The sequence below is a fragment of the Pseudophryne corroboree genome, chromosome 5 (genome assembly GCF_028390025.1).
Source record: "Pseudophryne corroboree isolate aPseCor3 chromosome 5, aPseCor3.hap2, whole genome shotgun sequence".
Classification (NCBI taxonomy): Eukaryota; Metazoa; Chordata; class Amphibia; order Anura; family Myobatrachidae; genus Pseudophryne; species Pseudophryne corroboree.
Window position 1 is genome coordinate 134,248,876 of NC_086448.1, and position 20,509 is coordinate 134,269,384.

The window sequence follows — 20,509 nt, forward strand, 5'->3', positions numbered from 1 at the left end:
CAACGGTTCACAATCATGTGGAAGACTTCTGGATGAAGTCCCCACTCTCCCGGGTGGTGATCGTGTCTGCTGAGGAAGTCTGCTTCCCAGTTGTCCACTCCCGGAATGAACACTGCTGACAGTGCTATCACATGATTTTCTGCCCAGTGAAAAATCCTTGCAGCTTCTGCCATTGCCCTCCTGCTTCTTGTGTCGCCCTGTCTGTTTACGTGGGCGACTGCCGTGGTGTTGCCCTACTGGATCAACACCGGCTGACCCTGAAGCAGAGGTCTTGCCAGGCTTAGAGCATTGTAAATTGCCCTTAGCTCCAGTATATTTATGTGAAGTGAAGTCTCCAGGCTTGACCACACTCCCTGGAAATTTCTTCCCTGTGTGACTGCTCCCCAGCCTCTCAGGCTGGCATTCGTGGTCACCAGGACCCAGTCCTGAATGCCGAATCTGCGGCCCTCCAAAAAGGTGAGCACTCTGCAACCACCACAGAAGAGACCCCCTTGTCCTTGGAGACGGGGCTATCCGCTGATGCATCTGAAGATGCGATCCGGACCATTTGTCCAGCAGATCCCACTGAAAGGTTCTTGCGTGGAATCTGCCGAATGGAATCGCTTTGTAAGAAGCCACCATTTACCCAGGACTCTTGTGCATTGATGCACTGACACTTTTCCTGGTTTTAGGAGGTTCCTGACTAGCTCGGATAACTCCCTGGCTTTCTCCTCCGGGAGAAAAACCTTTTTTTGAACTGTGTCCAGAATCATCCCTAGGAACAGCAGACGTGTCGTCGGGCTCAGCTAGGATTTTGGAAAATTTAGAATCCACCCGTGCTGTTGCAGCACTACTTGGGTTAGTGCTACACCGGCCTCTAACTGTTCTCTGGATCTTGCCCTTATCAGGAGATCGTCCAAGTAAGGGATAATTAATACGCCTTTTCTTCGAAGAAGAATCATCATTTCGGCCATTACCTTGGTAAAGACCCGGGGTGCCGTGGACAATCCAAACGGCAACGTCTGAAACTGATAGTGACAGTTTTGTACCACGAACCTGAGGTACCCTTGGTTTGAAGGGCAAATTGGGACATGGAGGTAAGCATCCTTGATGTCCAAGGACACCATAAAGTCCCCTTCTTCCAGATTCGCTATCACTGCTCTGAGTGATTTCATCTTGAACTTGAACCTTTGTATGTAAGTGTTCAAAAGATTTCAGACTTAGAATAGGTCTCACCGAGCCGTCCGGCTTCGGTACCACAAACAGCGTGGAATAATACCCCTTTCCTTGTTGTAGTAGGGGTACCTTGACTATTACTTGCTGGGAATACAGCTTGTGAATAGCTTCCAACACCGTCTCCCTGTCGGAGGGAGATGTTGGTAAAGCAGACTTCAGGAATCTGCAAGGAAGAGACGTCTCGAATTCCAATCTGTACCCCTGTGATACTACCTGCAGGATCCAGGGGTCGACTTGCGAGTGAGCCCACTGCGCGCTGAAATTCTTGAGACAACCCCCCCACCGGACCTGAGTCCGCTTGTAAGGCCCCAGCGACATGCTGAAGACTTTTCAGAAGCGGGGGAGTGCTTCTGCTCCTGGGAAAGAGCTGCTTGCTGCAGTCTCTTACCCTTTCCTTTGCCTCAGGCAGATATGAATGGCCTTTTGCCCGCTTGTTCTTATGAGAACGAAAGGACTGAGGCTGAAAAGACGGTGTCTTTTTCTGTTGGGAGGTGACCTGAGGTAAAAAAGGTGGATTTTCCGGCTGTTGCCGTGGCCACCAAGTCCGATAGACCGACCCCAAATAATTCCTCCCCTTTATACGGCAAACTTCCATATGCCGCTTGGAATCCGCATCACCTGACCACTGTCGCGTCCATAAACTTCTTCTGGCAGAAATGGACAGCGCACTTACCCTTGATGCCAGAGTGCAAATATCCCTCTGTGCATCTCGCATATAAAGAAAATGCATCCTTTAAATGCTCTATAGTCAATAAAATATTGTCGCTATTCAGGGTATCAATATTTCCAGTCAGAGATTCCGACCAAACCCCCCCAGCACTGCACATCCATGCTGGGGCGATTGCTGGTCGCAGTATAACATCAGTATGTGTGTATATACTTTTTAGAGTATTTTCCAGCCTCCTATCAGCTGGATCTTTGAGGGCGGCCGTATCAGGAGACGGTAACGCCACTTGTTTTGATAAGCGTGTGAGCGCCTTATCTACCCTAGAGGGTGTTTTCCAGCGCGCCCTAACCTCTGGCGGGAAAGGGTATAATGCCAATAACTTCTCTGAAATTAGCAACTTCCTATCGGGGGTAACCCACGCTTCATCACACACTTCAATCAATTCATCTGATTCAGGAAAAACTACAGGTAGTTTTTTCACACCCCACATAATACCCATTTTTGTGGTACTTGTAGTATCAGAAATATGTAACGCCTCCTTCATTGCCGTGATTATGTAACGTGTGGCCCTACTGGAAAATACGTTTGTTTCTTCACCGTCGACACTGGAGTCAGTGTCCGTGTCTGTCGACCGACTGAGGTAATGGGCGTTTTAAAGCCCCTGACGGTGTTTGAGACGCCTGGACAGGTACTAATTGGTTTGCCGGCCGTCTCATATCGTCAACCGACCTTGTAGCGTGTTGACACTATCACGTAATTCCATAAATAAAGCCATCCATTCCGGTGTCGACTCCCTAGGGGGTGACATCCCATTACAGGCAATTGCTCCGCCTCCACACCAACATCGTCCTCATACCTGTCGACACACACGTACCGACACACAGCACACACACAGGGAATGCTCTGATAGAGGACAGGACCCCACTAGCCCTTTGGGGAGACAGAGGGAGAGTTTGCCAGCACACACCAAAGCGCTATAATTATACAGGGACAACCTTATAGTAAGTGTTTTCCCTTATAGCAGCTTAATATATAATAATATCGCCAAAAAATGCCCCCCCTCTCTGTTTTAACCCTGTTTCTGTAGTGCAGTGCAGGGGAGAGCCTGGGAGCCTTCCCACCAGCGGATCTGTGTGGGAAAAATGGCGCTGTGTGCTGAGGAGATAGGCCCCGCCCCCTTCACGGCGGGCTCTTCTCCCGGTTTTTTCTGTAATCCTGGCAGGGGTTAAATACATCCATATAGCCCAGGGGCTATATGTGATGTATTTTTAGCCAGTAAAGGTAATTACATTGCTGCCCAGGGCGCCCCCCCCCCCCCAGCGCCCTGCACCCTCAGTGACCGCGGTGTGAAGTGTGCTGAGAGCAATGGCGCACAGCTGCAGTGCTGTGCGCTACCTTAAGAAGACTGGGAAGTCTTCAGCCACCGATTTCTGGACCTCTTCTCTCTTCAGCATCTGTAAGGGGGCCGGCGGCGCAGCTCCGGTGACCCATCCAGGCTGTACCTGTGATCGTCCCTCTGGAGCTAGTGTCCAGTAGCCTAAGAAGCCAATCCATCCTGCACGCAGGTGAGTTCGCTTCTTCTCCCCTTAGTCCCGCGTTGCAGTGAGCCTGTTGCCAGCAGGACTCACTGAAAATAAAAAACCTAACAAACTTTTATTCTAAGCAGCTCTTTAGGAGAGCCACCTAGATTGCACCCTTCTCGGCCGGGCACAAAAACCTAACTGAGGCTTGGAGGAGGGTCATAGGGGGAGGAGCCAGTGCACACCACCTAGTGGTCAAACTTTTAATTTTGTGCCCTGTCTCCTGCGGAGCCGCTATTCCCCATGGTCCTGACGGAGTCCCCAGCATCCACTTAGGACGTCAGAGAAATAAGCAAGAAAGCATAGTCAAACTAAAAAACAACATCCTACCAAGAATTAAATTAAAGTAGGTGGGTCCCCTTCCAGGAGTCAGAGAATATATAGGGAGCAATGCACAAGCCCTGCTCTTTTGAAGACTCAGTCGTCTAGCCATCATAATTTGGCCCTTGTCCAAGAGGGTCAGATTCCTGCCCTTGCCAATTTCTCCATCCATTTCAAATGATTACTTGCTGCGGTGCCCTCCTTCGGAATGTGGAATCGTGCATGAAAACTACACTGATAAGCTTAAGTCTCCTGAGTGTCGCCTACTTCTTTGCTTATATACATATTATATATGTCGCTATCTAGCTAGTATCTTTGAAATCTTTGAGCGAAACGGGTTGTATGGCTCCTCCAGCATTTACTTATCATGCAAAAAGGACATGTGGACTTGGAAGTCTGAGTGTAGTCTGTGATGCGGTTTGCATGGTTTCCTTCGATTGGTGGTAGGTTTATGATAAGCACACTTATTTTATTATGCACACATTTTAGACCCTTATTTGTTAATTAAAAATTAGAATACTACACTATGATATTTCTGGTGTTTGTTGGTCTGGGGATTTCATTTCAGTGACTTAAGATTCAGCAACCCCTGTTGATTATTTTATCTGAAGTGGCCCATTCGCGTTGAAATTGAAGGATATCACATAACCGGTTTAGTAAGTATATGGGTTTATTTCATAACATGCAGGAGAGGGGAAAGTAGGTGTCAGATTATAGCGTTTACTGTACCCTAAAGGTAAATTAAACTGTGCAAAATTCATACAATTCTTAGATGTTACTGTGCTAGTTAGTAGGAAATATGTGATATACGCCAGTAGTGCTGATACAACACTTTATATGTTTACTCAAGACTATACAAACCTTAAACAAGGATTGCTTTAGATCTTGCCCAAATCTTTCTGACATTTTACCCATGTTATTCATCCCTTCAGCCAAGCTATCTGGTATGGACTTCACAGCGTTGGAAACGTTTCTCATTGAATTGCGCAGTGGATTTACAAATGTATCCATCTACAAAATACAACATACGGGAAAAAAATGGCATTGCTTTAAAAAAATAATAATAATACATACTGTACATACAGTAAGGTCTCAAAATGTGCCATTGTTTTATTGTTTTCCTTGTGAATATATTAATTAATTTGGCCAATATTAAATTAGGGATAAATATTATATATACTATCATCGCAAAGAAAGGAGTGAAACGTTAGAAAAAAAAACCTATTGTACATATGACATTGTACGCTAATATCTGATGTGATTAGTCATGTACGACTCTTATTGCTTTAAATATAAAAATCTGTAACCAACTGCCCTAAAGAAGTCTCTCATTTGTTTCAGAGTAAAGCTGGGTACACACCTACTCAATCCCCAGCTTTGATTGGGTTAAACGCTCCTGATCAGCCGAGGAGAATGTATCCAACCGTGACCTCCTGTGACGCAGCAGCAGCAGGGAGGTAAGTGGCTCTTCTATTGGGAAAACGGGCCGACGATAGGCGTGTACCCAGCTTTAGTTTACAGAATGGAGACAATTAGAACCTAACTATTTTGTTGGATACAGAGTGTCTGCAACAGGAGCTAGGAAGAAGTTTATGACAAACATTCATGAGGCATTGGTTGCTTGTGTATTACAGCATACATCGTCCCATTAGATGGGTAGGTTATGAAATCCAGGCAGTGAGAATACCTACACCCAACAGTCAGGACGCCACCTGTGGCACCATGCCAGTCAAAATCCCAACAAATCCTGGTAAGTATTTAAACCCTACCCCTAACTCACCCCTCCTGCTGCCTAACCCTAACTCTCCCCTCCTATATACTAACCCTAACCAAAACCACCACCCCCCCACACACACACAGCCTAACTCTAACCATCTCTCATACATTGTGCCAAGCTTGGACTACGGCCATGATATTGTATAAAAACAAATGTATCATGAGCCTAAATGCAGCATGGAACTGCAGTGGGTCATTAACTAGCTGCAACCTGCAATCATAATCTTCCTCCCCAATTTAAAAATTAATGGGATAAAAAAAATAAGATTTTACTTACCGATAAATCTATTTCTCGTAGTCCGTAGTGGATGCTGGGGACTCCGTCAGGACCATGGGGATTAGCGGCTCCGCAGGAGACAGGGCACAAAAATAAAGCTTTAGGATCAGGTGGTGTGCACTGGCTCCTCCCCCTATGACCCTCCTCCAAGCCTCAGTTAGGATACTGTGCCCGGACGAGCGTACACAATAAGGAAGGATTTTGAATCCCGGGTAAGACTCATACCAGCCACACCAATCACACCGTACAACTTGTGATCTGAACCCAGTTAACAGTATGACAACGTAGGAGCCTCTGAACAGACGGCTCACAACAATAACAACCCGATTTCTTTGTAACAATAACTATGTACAAGTATTGCAGACAATCCGCACTTGGGATGGGCGCCCAGCATCCACTACGGACTACGAGAAATAGATTTATCGGTAAGTAAAATCTTATTTTCTCTAACGTCCTATTGGATGCTGGGGACTCCGTCAGGACCATGGGGATTATACCAAAGCTCCCAAACGGGCGGGAGAGTGCGGATGACTCTGCAGCACCGAATGAGAGAACTCCAGGTCCTCTTTAGCCAGGGTATCAAATTTGTAGAATTTTACAAACGTGTTCTCCCCCGACCACGTAGCTGCTCGGCAGAGTTGTAATGCCGAGACCCCTCGGGCAGCCGCCCAGGATGAGCCCACCTTCCTTGTGGAATGGGCCTTGACAGATTTAGGCTGTGGCAGGCCTGCCACAGAATGTGCAAGTTGAATTGTGCTACAAATCCAACGAGCAATCGTCTGCTTAGAAGCAGGAGCACCCAGCTTGTTGGGTGCATACAGTATAAACAGCGAGTCAGATTTTCTGACTCCAGCCGTCCTTGAAATATATATTTTCAATGCCCTGACAACGTCCAGCAACTTGGAATCCTCCAAATCGCTAGTAGCCGCAGGCACCACAATAGGCTGGTTCAGGTGAAACGCTGACACCACCTTAGGCAGAAAATGAGGACGCGTCCGCAGTTCTGCCCTGTCCGAATGGAAAATCAGATATGGGCTTTTATACGATAAAGCCGCCAATTCTGACACTCTCCTGGCTGAAGCCAGGGCCAGTAGCATGGTTACTTTCCATGTAAGATATTTCAAATCCGCCGATTTGAGTGGCTCAAACCAATGGGATTTGAGAAAATCCAAAACTACATTAAGGTCCCACGGAGCCACTGGGGGCACAACCGGGGGCTGTATATGTAGTACTCCTTTTACAAAAGTCTGGACTTCAGGAACTGAAGCCAATTCTTTCTGGAAGAAAATCGACAGGGCCGAAATTTGAACCTTAATGGACCCCAACTTGAGGCCCATAGACAATCCTGTTTGCAGGAAATGTAGGAATCGACCCAATTGAAATTCCTCCGTGGGGGCCTTCCTGGCCTCACACCACGCAACATATTTTCTCCAAATGCGGTGATAATGTTGTGCAGTCACCTCCTTCCTGGCTTTTACCAGTGTAGGAATGACCTCTTCCGGAATGCCTTTTTCCCTTAGAATTCGGCGTTCAACCGCCATGCCGTCAAACGCAGCCGCGGTAAGTCTTGGAATAGACACGGTCCCTGCTGAAGCAGGTCCCGTCTTAGAGGCCACGGATCTTCCGTGAGCATCTCCTGAAGTTCCGGGTACCAAGTTCTTCTTGGCCAATCCGGAGCCACGAGTATCGTTCTTACTCCCCTTTGCCGTATAATTCTCAGTACTTTTGGTATGAGAGGCAGAGGAGGAAACACATACACTGACTGGAACACCCACGGCGTTACCAGAGCGTCCACAGCTATTGCCTGAGGGTCTCTTGACCTGGCGCAATACCTGTCCAGTTTTTCGTTGAGGCGAGACGCCATCATGTCCACCTTTTGTTTTTCCCAACGGTTCACAATCATGTGGAAGACTTCTGGATGAAGTCCCCACTCTCCCGGGTGTAGATCGTGTCTGCTGAGGAAGTCTGCTTCCCAGTTGTCCACTCCCGGAATGAACACTGCTGACAGTGCTATCACATGATCTTCCGCCCAGCGAAGAATCCTTGCAGCTTCTGCCATTGCTCTCCTGCTTCTTGTGCCGCCCTGTCTGTTTACGTGGGCGACTGCCGTGATGTTGTCCGACTGGATCAACACCGGCTGACCCTGAAGCAGGGGTTTTGCCAGGCTTAGAGCATTGTAAATCGCTCTTAGCTCCAGTATATTTATGTGAAGAGACATCTCCAGGTTTGACCATACTCCCTGGAAGTTTCTTCCCTGTGTGACCGCTCCCCAGCCTCTCAGACTGGCATCCGTGGTCACCAGGACCCAGTCCTGTATGCCGAATCTGCGGCCCTCTAACAGATGAGCACTCTGCAACCACCACAGAAGAGACACCCTTGTCCGTGGCGACAAGGTTATCCGCTGATGCATCTGCAGATGCGATCCTGACCATTTGTCCAGCAGATCCCACTGAAAAGTTTGTGCGTGGAATCTGCCGAATGGAATCGCTTCGTAAGAAGCCACCATCTTTCCCAGGACTCTTGTGCATTGATGCACAGACACTTTCCCTGGTTTTAGGAGGTTCCCGACAAGTTCGGATAACTCCTTGGCTTTCTCCTCCGGAAGAAACACCTTTTTCTGAACCGTGTCCAGAATCATTCCCAGGAACAGCAGACGTGTCGTCGGGGTCAATTGAGATTTTGGAAAATTCAGAATCCACCCGTGCTGTTGCAGCACTATTTGGGTTAGTGCTACTATGTCCCCCAGCTGTTCCCTGGACCTTGCCCTTATCAGGAGATCGTCCAAGTAAGGGATAATTAATACGCCTTTTCTTCGTAGAAGAAACATCATTTCGGCCATTACCTTGGTAAAGACCCGAGGTGCCGTGGACAATCCAAACGGCAGCGTCTGAAACTGATAATGACAGTTTTGCACCACGAACCTGAGGTACCCTTGATGTGAAGGGCAAATTGGGACATGCAGGTAAGCATCCTTGATGTCCAGGGACACCATAAAGTCCCCTTCTTCCAGATTCGCTATCACTGCTCTGAGTGACTCCATCTTGAACTTGAATTTTTGTATGTACAGGTTCAAAGATTTCAGATTTAGAATAGGTCTTACCGAGCCGTCCGGCTTCGGTACCACAAATAGTGTGGAATAATACCCCTTTCCCTGTTGTAGGAGGGGTACCTTGACTATCACCTGCTGAGAATACAGCTTGTGAATGGCTTCCAATACCGTCGCCCTGTCTGAGGGAGACGTTGGCAGAGCAGACTTTAGGAACCGGCGAGGGGGAGACTTCTCGAATTCCAACCTGTAACCCTGAGATATTATCTGCAGGATCCAGGGGTCCACCTGTGAGTGAGCCCACTGTGCGCTGAAATTCTTGAGTCGACCCCCCACCGCCCCTGAGTCCGCTTGTAAAGCCCCAACGTCATGCTGAGGGCTTTGCAGAAGCCGGGGGGGGGCTTCTGCTCCTGGGAAGAAGCTGCTTGGTGCACTCTCTTACCCTTTCCTTTGCCTCGGGGCAAATATGACTGTCCTTTTGCCCGCTTGTTCCTATAGGAACGAAAGGACTGCGGCTGAAAAGACGGTGTCTTTTTCTGTTGGGAGGGGACCTGAGGTAAAAAGGTGGATTTCCCGGCTGTTGCCGTGGCCACCAAATCCGATAGACCGACCCCAAATAATTCCTCCCCCTTATACGGCAATACTTCCATATGCCGTTTGGAATCCGCATCACCTGACCATTGTCACGTCCATAAACTTCTTCTGGCAGATATGGACATCGCACTTACTCTCGATGCCAGAGTGTAAATATCCCTCTGTGCATCTCGCATATATAGAAATGCATCCTTTAAATGCTCTATAGTCAGTAAAATACTGTCCCTATCCAGGGTATCAATATTTTCAGTCAGGGAATCCGACCAAACCACCCCAGCACTGCACATCCATGCAGATGCGATGGCTGGTCGCAGTATAACACCAGTATGAGTGTATATACTTTTCAGGGTAGTTTCCAGCCTCCTATCTGCTGGATCCTTGAGGGCGGCCGTTTCAGGAGACGGTAACGCCACTTGTTTTGATAAGCGTGTGAGCGCCTTATCCACCCTAGGGGGTGTTTCCCAGCGCGCCCTAACCTCTGGCGGGAAAGGATATAATGCCAATAACTTCTTTGAAATTAGCAGTTTTCTATCGGGGTTAACCCACGCTTCATCACACACTTCATTCAATTCGTCTGATTCAGGAAAAACTACAGGTAGTTTTTTCAGACCCCACATAATACCCTTTTTTGTGGTACATGCAGTATCAGAGATATGTAAAGCCTCCTTCATTGCCGTGATCATATAACGTGTGGCCCTACTGGAAAATACGTTTGTTTCTTCACCGTCGACACTAGATTCGGTGTCCGTGTCTGGGTCTGTGTCGACCGACTGAGGTAAAGGGCGTTTTACAGTCCCTGACGGTGTCTGAGACGCCTGTACAGGTACTAACTGGTTTTCCGGCCGTCTCATGTCGTCAACTGATTTTTGTAATGTGCTGACATTATCACGTAATTCCATAAATAAAGCCATCCATTCCGGTGTCGACTCCCTAGGGGGTGACATCACCATTACCGGCAATTGCTCCGCCTCCACACCAACATCGTCCTCATACATGTCGACACACACGTACCGACACACAGCAGACACACAGGGAATGCTCTTATCGAAGACAGGACCCCACTAGCCCTTTGGGGAGACAGAGGGAGAGTTTGCCAGCACACACCCAAGCGCTATAAATATATAGGAACAACCCTATAGAAGTGTTGTCTCCCTTATAGCAGCTTAATATATATCAAAAACGCCAAAAAAAGTGCCCCCCCCTCTCTTTTTTACCCTGTTTCTGTAGTGCAGTGCAGGGGAGAGTCCTGGGAGCCTTCCTCGCAGCGGAGCTGAGCAGGAAAATGGCGCTGTGTGCTGAGGAGATAGGCCCCGCCCCCTATTTCGGCGGGCTCTTCTCCGGAGTTTGTGAGACCTGGCAGGGGTTAAATACATCCATATAGCCCCAAGGGCTATATGTGATGTATTTTTTAGCCAGAACAAGGTATTCTCATTGCTGCCCAGGGCGCCCCCCGCAGCGCCCTGCACCCTCCGTGACCGCTGGTGTGAAGTGTGTGACAACAATGGCGCACAGCTGCAGTGCTGTGCGCTACCTCATGAAGACTGAAAAGTCTTCTGCCGCCGGTTTCTGGACCTCTTCGCTTTTCGGCATCTGTAAGGGGGTCGGCGGCGCGGCTCCGGGACCGGACTCCATGGCTGGGCCTGTGTTCGATCCCTCTGGAGCTAATGGTGTCCAGTAGCCTAAGAAGCCAATCCATCCTGCACGCAGGTGAGTTCACTTCTTCTCCCCTAAGTCCCTCGTTGCAGTGAGCCTGTTGCCAGCAGGACTCACTGAAAATAAAAAACCTAAAAACTTTTTCTAAGCAGCTCTTTAGGAGAGCCACCTAGATTGCACCCTGCTCGGACGGGCACAAAAACCTAACTGAGGCTTGGAGGAGGGTCATAGGGGGAGGAGCCAGTGCACACCACCTGATCCTAAAGCTTTATTTTTGTGCCCTGTCTCCTGCGGAGCCGCTAATCCCCATGGTCCTGACGGAGTCCCCAGCATCCACTAGGACGTTAGAGAAATATATAATAATAATAATTATTATTATTATTAGAGTCTGAAAATAAGAAGAGAACCTGCTTTGGACTTGGATGATTAGATCCTCTCAGGTAAAGCGGATCAATTGCTTTTTAGCAAGACTCCCCTGCCATATGTGCATCTGCAGGTATCTGTCCACAGCTGCACCAGCCTCACCATGACTGAGGAGTAGTGACAGGTTTAGGAAGACATCAGACCTAGGTGGTCATTCCGAGTTGTTCGCTCGCTAGCGGTTTTTAGCAGCTGTGCAAACGCTATGCCGCCTCCCACTGGGAGTGTATTTTAGCTTAGCAGAAGTGTGAACGAAAGGATCGCAGAGCGGCGGCAAAGTTTTTTTGTGCAGTTTTAGAGTAGCTCAATACTTACTCGGCGCTTGCGATGACTTACAGACTGTTCAGTTCCTGTTTTGACGTCACAAGCACGCCTTGCGTTCGCCCAGCCACACCTGCGTTTTTCCTGCCACGCCTGCGTTTTTCCGACCACACTCCCTGAAAACGGTCAGTTGACACCCAGAAACGCCCCCTTCATGTCAATCACTCTGCGGCAAGCAGTGCGACTGGACAGCTTCGCTAGACCTTGTGTGAAACTACATCGCTCATTGTAATAGTATGTCGCGCGTGCGCATTGCGCCGCATGCGCAAAAGTGCAGTTTTTTGCCTCATCGGTGCACAGCGAACGAATGCAGCTAGCGATCAACTTGGAATGACCACCTTAATCAGATGGCACTTTTGTATGGTCAGACTGCAATATAAGGTATTGGGGCAGCTGAACATGCTACAGTTATGTTTGGAAGAAAACGCCCCCCTTAGTCATTAGGACCAGCTTTCCTCGTGTACTAATTACATAGAAGTATAATGGGAAGTTTAGACATGAAGAAATCAGCACCATTACCTTACGTGCAAAGTCCCCCTTTCCTTTATTGTAGGCTTTGTTCTCAAGAAAGTCAAATACGCAATGGGCAAGAGATGGACAGGCCTTCAGCAACTCAGACGTCATTAACAACTAGAACATAAAAACAAACATACACATGTGAACACTTGTCACCTAAACATTCACCCAAAGCAGCAGATAAAGCCCAGAAATGTATTTTCCAGGTACAGAATGGAAGACGGATACCTGTAAGTAAGAATTCAGATCTGTTTTTCTCTTTTCTAAAAATTCTTTGTCCATGTTGTTGAAGGTCTTTTTTCCCGGCAGCTTCAGGAGGCTGGCGAGGTTTTCAAACTGAAACCGGTAAACAAAACAAAAAACTAATGGCAAAAGAACACAAAGAGAAGACCACTGCTACTAGGACATAGACATATGTATAGTTACAGTATACAGTATAGCGTGGTGCTTCACTAAATGTACTGCAACGGCAGTCAAGCAAGCAATCACAGAAATACACGCGTGAAACATACTATAAGACTAAACTAAGTAGCAGATTTACTAAAGTTTCTAAAAAACTAAAAGTGGTGGCGTTGGCCATAGCAACAACAAAATTCTAGCAATCTGTTCTTTATTGCATCCTAGAAAATAATAGACCAAATCTGATTGGTTGCTATGGGCAACATCACCATTTTTCATATTTAAAAGCTTTAGTAAATCTACCCCTAATTGCAGCCGGGAAGGAGCTCCCGGAGCTATTCAATTAAAGTTGCAACCACACAATTTATGCTCGGACCCTCCTGAGGTGTGCGCAAAAAACGGACAAAACTAGTGCTGCGATGCGAGTTGTGGGCTTACCACCTGTGCTATCACCATTGCACACCCGGAAAGTGCAGTTTGCTGTAAGTAAATGGCATTCTTCAAACGTGGTAACCCGCACCTCCCAACTTAAGTGCCAGGCGCAATGCGGCTAATTGAATAGTTTTGAGCACTCATTCCCGGCGCTATTCAATATCACATTTAATTGAATTCCCCTCAGACTGTTAATATCATTCACTTTTTGATGGTTGAAAAAAAGATGAGAGGAAGCACTCACAGAGGATCTTGGGAACTGTGAGATAACCAGAATAACATAGATTCTTTAAAAGAGACAGGTTGCCTGGCAAGGTGCATCACAGATGAAATTCATCTATTAAGAATAGCCTTGAGCGGACACAGATTCTGTATCGGTATCCTAGATCACCCCCCTGCTAATCTCTCCCCCCAATAAAGTATATCAGGGGAAGCTTCGACTATTGCATGGTTTTTCAATATCGTCGTTAAACATATAAAATGTAAAGCTAGGCAAACACCTACGCCATGGGCCTTCAACCTGCGGCCCTCCAGCTGCTGTGGAACTACAAATCCCAGGATGCCCTGCCTCAGTTTTAGCATGCCTTAATAGCAAAACTGGGCAGGGTGGGATGTGTAGTTCCACAGCAGCTGGATGGCCGCAGGATGAAAACCCATGACCTATGCAATTATCGGGCTGATCACGCAATATCGGCTGTAGAACTCGATAAACGGCTTCAAGCACTACTGCAACGGTCAGATCGGGAGATTGCGTCTTATGAGCTTCTTAGAAATGTAGATGCCCGACCTCCGGATCCCATAGCAGAAAATACACATAGAAAGCACGTAAAAACAGTTCAGTGTGCACACAGATCAGATAATCACTTAGAGAATCAGAGCGTTTATCTGATCCGTACAGTGTTCTGCACAGCGTGTACCCGGATTTAAGTTGTTCTTCAAAGTTACAACACAGGGGCGGATTCAGAGATGGGAGCAACAAAGAAAAAATAAGAATTTACTTACCGATAATTCTATTTCTCGGAGTCCGTAGTGGATGCTGGGGTTCCTGAAAGGACCATGGGGAATAGCGGCTCCGCAGGAGACAGGGCACAAAAAGTAAAGCTTTACGATCAGGTGGTGTGTACTGGCTCCTCCCCCTATGACCCTCCTCCAAGCCTCAGTTAGGTACTGTGCCCGGACGAGCGTACACAATAAGGAAGGGGATTTATGAATCCCGGGTAAGACTCATACCAGCCACACCAATCACACCGTACAACCTGTGATCTAAACCCAGTTAACAGTATGATAACAGCGGAGCCTCTGAAAAGATGGCTCACAACAATAATAACCCGATTTTTGTAACTATGTACAAGTAATGCAGATAATCCGCACTTGGGATGGGCGCCCAGCATCCACTACGGACTCCGAGAAATAGAATTATCGGTAAGTAAATTCTTATTTTCTCTATCGTCCTAGTGGATGCTGGGGTTCCTGAAAGGACCATGGGGATTATACCAAAGCTCCCAAACGGGCGGGAGAGTGCGGATGACTCTGCAGCACCGAATGAGAGAACTCCAGGTCCTCCTTAGCCAGGGTATCAAATTTGTAGAATTTTACAAACGTGTTCTCCCCCGACCACGTAGCCGCTCGGCAGAGTTGTAATGCCGAGACCCCTCGGGCAGCCGCCCAAGAAGAACCCACCTTCCTTGTGGAGTGGGCTTTTACCGATTTTGGCTGTGGCAGGCCTGCCACAGAATGTGCAAGCTGAATCGTACTACAAATCCAGCGAGCAATAGTCTGCTTAGACGCAGGAGCGCCCAACTTGTTGGGAGCATATAGTATAAACAGCGAGTCAGATTTCCTGACTCCAGCTGTCCTTGAAATGTATATTTTTAAAGCTCTGACAACGTCCAACAACTTGGAGTCCTCCAAGTCGCTTGTAGCCGCAGGCACTACAATAGGTTGGTTCAGATGAAATGCTGACACCACCTTAGGGAGAAAATGCGGACGAGTCCGCAGTTCTGCCCTGTCCGAATGGAAAATCAGATATGGGCTTTTGTAAGATAAAGCTGCCAGTTCTGACACTCTCCTGGCCGAAGCCAGGGCTAGTAGCATGGTCACTTTCCATGTGAGATATTTCAAATCCACAGTTTTTAGTGGTTCAAACCAATGAGATTTGAGAAAGTCCAAAACAACATTGAGATCCCACGGTGCCACTGGAGGCACCACAGGGGGCTGTATATGCAGCACTCCCTTAACAAAAGTCTGGACTTCAGGAACTGAAGCCAATTCTTTTTGGAAGAAAATCGACAGGGCCGAAATTTGAACCTTAATAGATCCCAATTTGAGACCCATAGACAATCCTGATTGCAGGAAATGTAGGAATCGACCCAGTTGAAATTCCTCCGTCGGAGCACTCCGATCCTCGCACCACGCAACATATTTTCGCCAAATGCGGTGATAATGTTGCGCGGTTACTTCCTTCCTTGCTTTAATCAAAGTAGGAATGACTTCTTCCGGCATGCCTTTTTCCTTTAGGATCCGGCGTTCAACCGCCATGCCGTCAAACGCAGCCGCGGTAAGTCTTGAAACAGACAGGGACCCTGCTGAAGCAAGTCCCTTCTCAGAGGTAGAGGCCACGGATCTTCCGTGATCATCTCTTGAAGTTCCGGGTACCAAGTCCTTCTTGGCCAATCCGGAACCACTAGTATCGTTCTTACGCCTCTTTGCCGTATAATTCTCAATACTTTTGGTATGAGAGGCAGAGGAGGAAACACATACACCGACTGGTACACCCAAGGCGTTACCAGCGCGTCCACAGCTATTGCCTGCGGATCTCTTGACCTGGCGCAATACCTGTCCAGTTTTTTGTTGAGGCGAGACGCCATCATGTCCACCATTGGTCTTTCCCAACGGGTTACCAGCATGTGGAAAACTTCTGGATGAAGTCCCCACTCTCCCGGGTGAAGGTCGTGTCTGCTGAGGAAGTCTGCTTCCCAGTTGTCCACTCCCGGGATGAACACTGCTGACAGTGCTATCACATGATTCTCTGCCCAGCGAAGAATCCTTGCAGCTTCTGCCATTGCACTCCTGCTTCTTGTGCCGCCCTGTCTGTTCACATGGGCGACTGCCGTGATGTTGTCCGACTGGATCAACACCGGTTTTCCTTGAAGCAGAGGTTCTGCCTGGCTTAGAGCATTGTAGATTGCTCTTAGTTCCAGAATGTTTATGTGAAGAGACGTTTCCAGGCTCGACCACACGCCCTGGAAGTTTCTTCCTTGTGTGACTGCTCCCCAGCCTCTCAGGCTGGCGTCCGTGGTCACCAGGATCCAATCCTGTATGCCGAATCTGCGGCCCTCCAATAGATGAGCACTCTGCAACCACCACAGAAGAGATACCCTTGTCCTTGGAGACAGGGTTATCCGCTGGTGCATCTGAAGATGCGACCCTGACCATTTGTCCAACAGATCCCTCTGGAAAATTCTTGCGTGGAATCTGCCGAATGGAATTGCTTCGTAAGAAGCCACCATTTTTCCCAGGACTCTTGTGCATTGATGTACAGACACCTTTCCTGGTTTTAGGAGGTTCCTGACAAGCTCGGATAACTCCTTGGCTTTTTCCTCCGGGAGAAAAACCTTTTTCTGAACCGTGTCCAGAATCATCCCTAGGAACAGCAGACGTGTTGTCGGAATTAACTGGGATTTTGGAATATTCAGAATCCACCCGTGCTGTTTTAGCACTTCTTGAGACAGTGCTAATCCCATCTCTAGCTGTTCTCTGGACCTTGCCCTTATTAGGAGATCGTCCAAGTATGGGATAATTAAGACGCCTTTTCTTCGAAGAAGAATCATCATCTCGGCCATTACCTTGGTAAAGACCCGAGGTGCCGTGGACAATCCGAACGGCAGCGTCTGAAACTGATAGTGACAGTTCTGTACGACGAACCTGAGGTACCCCTGGTGTGAGGGGTAAATTGGAACGTGGAGATACGCATCCTTGATGTCCAAGGATACCATAAAGTCCCCTTCTTCCAGGTTCGCTATCACTGCTCTGAGTGACTCCATCTTGAACTTGAACTTCTTTATGTACAGGTTCAAGGATTTCAGATTTAGAATAGGTCTTACCGAGCCATCCGGCTTCGGTACCACAAATAGAGTGGAATAATACCCCTTTCCTTGTTGTAAAAGGGGTACCTTGACTATCACCTGCTGAGAGTACAGCTTGTGAATGGCTTCCAAGACCGTCACCCTGTCGGAGGGGGACGTTGGTAAAGCAGACTTCAGGAAACGGCGAGGTGGATCCGTCTCTAGTTCCAACCTGTACCCCTGAGATATTATCTGCAGGATCCAGGGATCTACCTGCGAGTGAGCCCACTGCGCGCTGAAATTCTTGAGACGACCCCCCACCGCCCCCGAGTCCGCTTGAGAAGCCCCAGCGTCATGCTGAGGCTTTTGTAGAAGCGGGGGAGGGCTTCTGTTCCTGGGAAGGAGCTGCCTGTTGCTGTCTCTTCCCCCTTCCTCTGCCTCGTGGCAGATATGAATATCCCTTTGCTCTCTTGTTTTTAAAGGAACGAAAGGGCTGCGGTTGAAAAGTCGGTGTCTTTTTCTGTTGGGGAGTGACTTGAGGTAAAAAGGTGGATTTCCCGGCTGTAGCCGTGGCCACCAAATCCGATAGACCGACACCAAATAACTCCTCCCCTTTATACGGCAAAACTTCCATATGCCGTTTTGAGTCCGCATCGCCTGACCACTGTCGCGTCCATAAACTTCTTCTGGCCGAAATGGACATAGCACTTACCCGTAATGCCAGTGTGCAGATATCCCTCTGTGCATCACGCATATAAAGAAATGCATCCTTTATTTGCTCTAAAGACAGTAAAACATTGTCCCTATCCAGGGTATCAATATTTTCAATCAGGGACTCTGACCAAGCTACCCCAGCACTGCACATCCAGGCTGTCGCTATAGCTGGTCGTAGTATAACACCTGTATGTGTGTATATACTTTTTTGGATATTTTCCATCCTCCTATCTGCTGGATCTTTAAGTGCGGCCGTCTCAGGAGAGGGTAACGCCACTTGTTTTGATAAGCGTGTGAGCGCCTTGTCCACCCTAGGAGGTGTTTCCCAGCGCGCCCTAACCTCTGGCGGGAAAGGGTATAAAGCCAATAACTTCTTTGAAATTAGCATTTTTTTATCGGGGGCAACCCACGCTTCATCACACACCTCATTTAATTCATCTGATTCAGGAAAAACTATAGGTAGTTTTTTCACACCCCACATGATACCCTGTTTTGTGGTACCTGTAGTATCAGCAATATGTAACGCCTCCTTCATTGCCAAAATCATATAACGTGTGGCCCTACTAGAAAATACGGTTGATTCGTCACCGTCGCCACTGGAATCAGTGCCTGTGTCTGGGTCTGTGTCGACCGACTGAGGCAAAGGGCGTTTTACAGCCCCTGACGGTGTTTGAGGCGCCTGGACAGGCACTAATTGATTGTCCGGCCGTCTCATGTCGTCAAACGACTGCTTTAGCGTGTTGACACGATCCCGTAATTCCATAAATAAAGGCATCCATTCTGGTGTCGACCCCCTAGGAGGTGACATCCCCATATTTGGCAATTGCTCCGCCTCCACACCAATATCGTCCTCATACATGTCGACACACACGTACCGACACACAGCAGACACACAGGGAATGCTCTTAACGAAGACAGGACCCCACTAGCCCTTTGGGGAGACAGAGGGAGAGTTTGCCAGCACACACCAAAAGCACTATATATGACAGGGATAGCCTTATAATAAGTGCTCCCTGTATAGCTGCTTTAATAATATAGTTTTGCCACAATTTTGCCCCCCCTCTCTTGTTTTACCCTGTTTCTGTAGTGCAGTGCAGGGGAGAGCCTGGGAGCCTTCCTGACCAGCGGAGCTGTGTGAGGAAAATGGCGCTGTGTGCTGAGGAGATAGGCCCCGCCCCTTTTTCGGCGGGCTCGTCTCCCGCTCTTTAGTGGATTCTGGCAGGGGTTAAATATCTCCATATAGCCCCCGGAGGCTATATGTGAGGTATTTTTAGCCAAAAAAGGTTTTCATTTGCCTCCCAGGGCGCCCCCCTCCCAGCGCCCTGCACCCTCAGTGACTGCCGTGTGAAGTGTGCTGAGAGGAAAATGGCGCACAGCTGCAGTGCTGTGCGCTACCTTAAGAAGACTGAGGAGTCTTCTGCCGCCGATTCTGGACCTCTTCTCGTTTCAGCATCTGCAAGGGGGCCGGCGGCGAGGCTCCGGTGACCATCCAGGCTGTACCTGTGATCGTCCCTCTGGAGCTAATGTCCAGTAGCCAAGAAGCCAATCCATCCTGCACGCAGGTGAGTTCACTTCTTCTCCCCTAAGTCCCTCGTTGCAGTGATCCTGTTGCCAGCAGGACTCACTGTAAAATAAAAAACCTAAGCTAAACTTTTCTAAGCAGCTCTTTAGGAGAGCCACCTAGATTGCACCCTTCTCGGCCGGGCACAAAAATCTAACTGAGGCTTGGAGGAGGGTCATAGGGGGAGGAGCCAGTACACACCACCTGATCGTAAAGCTTTACTTTTTGTGCCCTGTCTCCTGCGGAGCCGCTATTCCCCATGGTCCTTTCAGGAACCCCAGCATCCACTAGGACGATAGAGAAAAATAAATATAAGGAGCATACTTGCATCTGATAAACTATGTTGCAATACAAGGGGGGCAAACATTTCATTTTAATTTTATTTCTGCATGCAGGGTAAATATTGTCTGCTTTTGCATACAGTCCACAAATGCTGGCTTGCTTTAGATTTGCATTGCAAATGACAGATCTGCTAGGACACACCTCTCCCAGCTCTAAATCTCTCTGCATATTTTAAATCCGCCCGATCTGCAAACTCCCTGCTTTTGGTCTTTGTTCCCAACTCTCAATCAGTACAACAATATATAAGCACAGTGAAACATACTCTGCTCACTGTTTAAGAGACACAAATGCAAACTGCTGATAAATTATATAATTTCGCTCCACCGGCTGAATAAAACAAGTATTTTATATCTTTAGTCATATGATCATGGGCATGAAACAGATGACAGGTACAAGTCTGCGCTGGCCGCCGGGAGCCCGACTGCCGGCATAACATACTACACCTGTCTGCTGTGCTGGTGTACGAGTCATTGGAAAGAAGCGTTCCGCAGACAGTTTTTTGTGTTTTAGAACAATTACTGAATTCAGTGGGTGGGAACGACTGTTAAGCCTCGGGATCATGAGTTTATGGACAGCTGGATGTGGGATATATATTCACATTGCCTCATCTA

General features: G+C 48.0%; 1 protein-coding gene across 3 annotated transcripts in view; it reads right to left on the reverse strand.

Annotated features, from left to right (window-relative positions):
- SNX13 (sorting nexin 13) overlaps window positions 1-20,509 on the reverse strand; it is a 266,302-nt gene that overhangs the window by 35,248 nt on the left and 210,545 nt on the right. For all 3 annotated transcript variants that reach the window (XM_063921738.1, XM_063921739.1, XM_063921741.1), the window contains 3 exons: window positions 12,615-12,722; window positions 12,390-12,500; window positions 4,645-4,794 (listed from right to left, as the gene is read on the reverse strand). In XM_063921738.1, coding sequence (XP_063777808.1) covers window positions 4,645-4,794; window positions 12,390-12,500; window positions 12,615-12,722 — 369 coding nt within the window. The remainder of the gene's footprint in view (window positions 1-4,644; window positions 4,795-12,389; window positions 12,501-12,614; window positions 12,723-20,509) is intronic.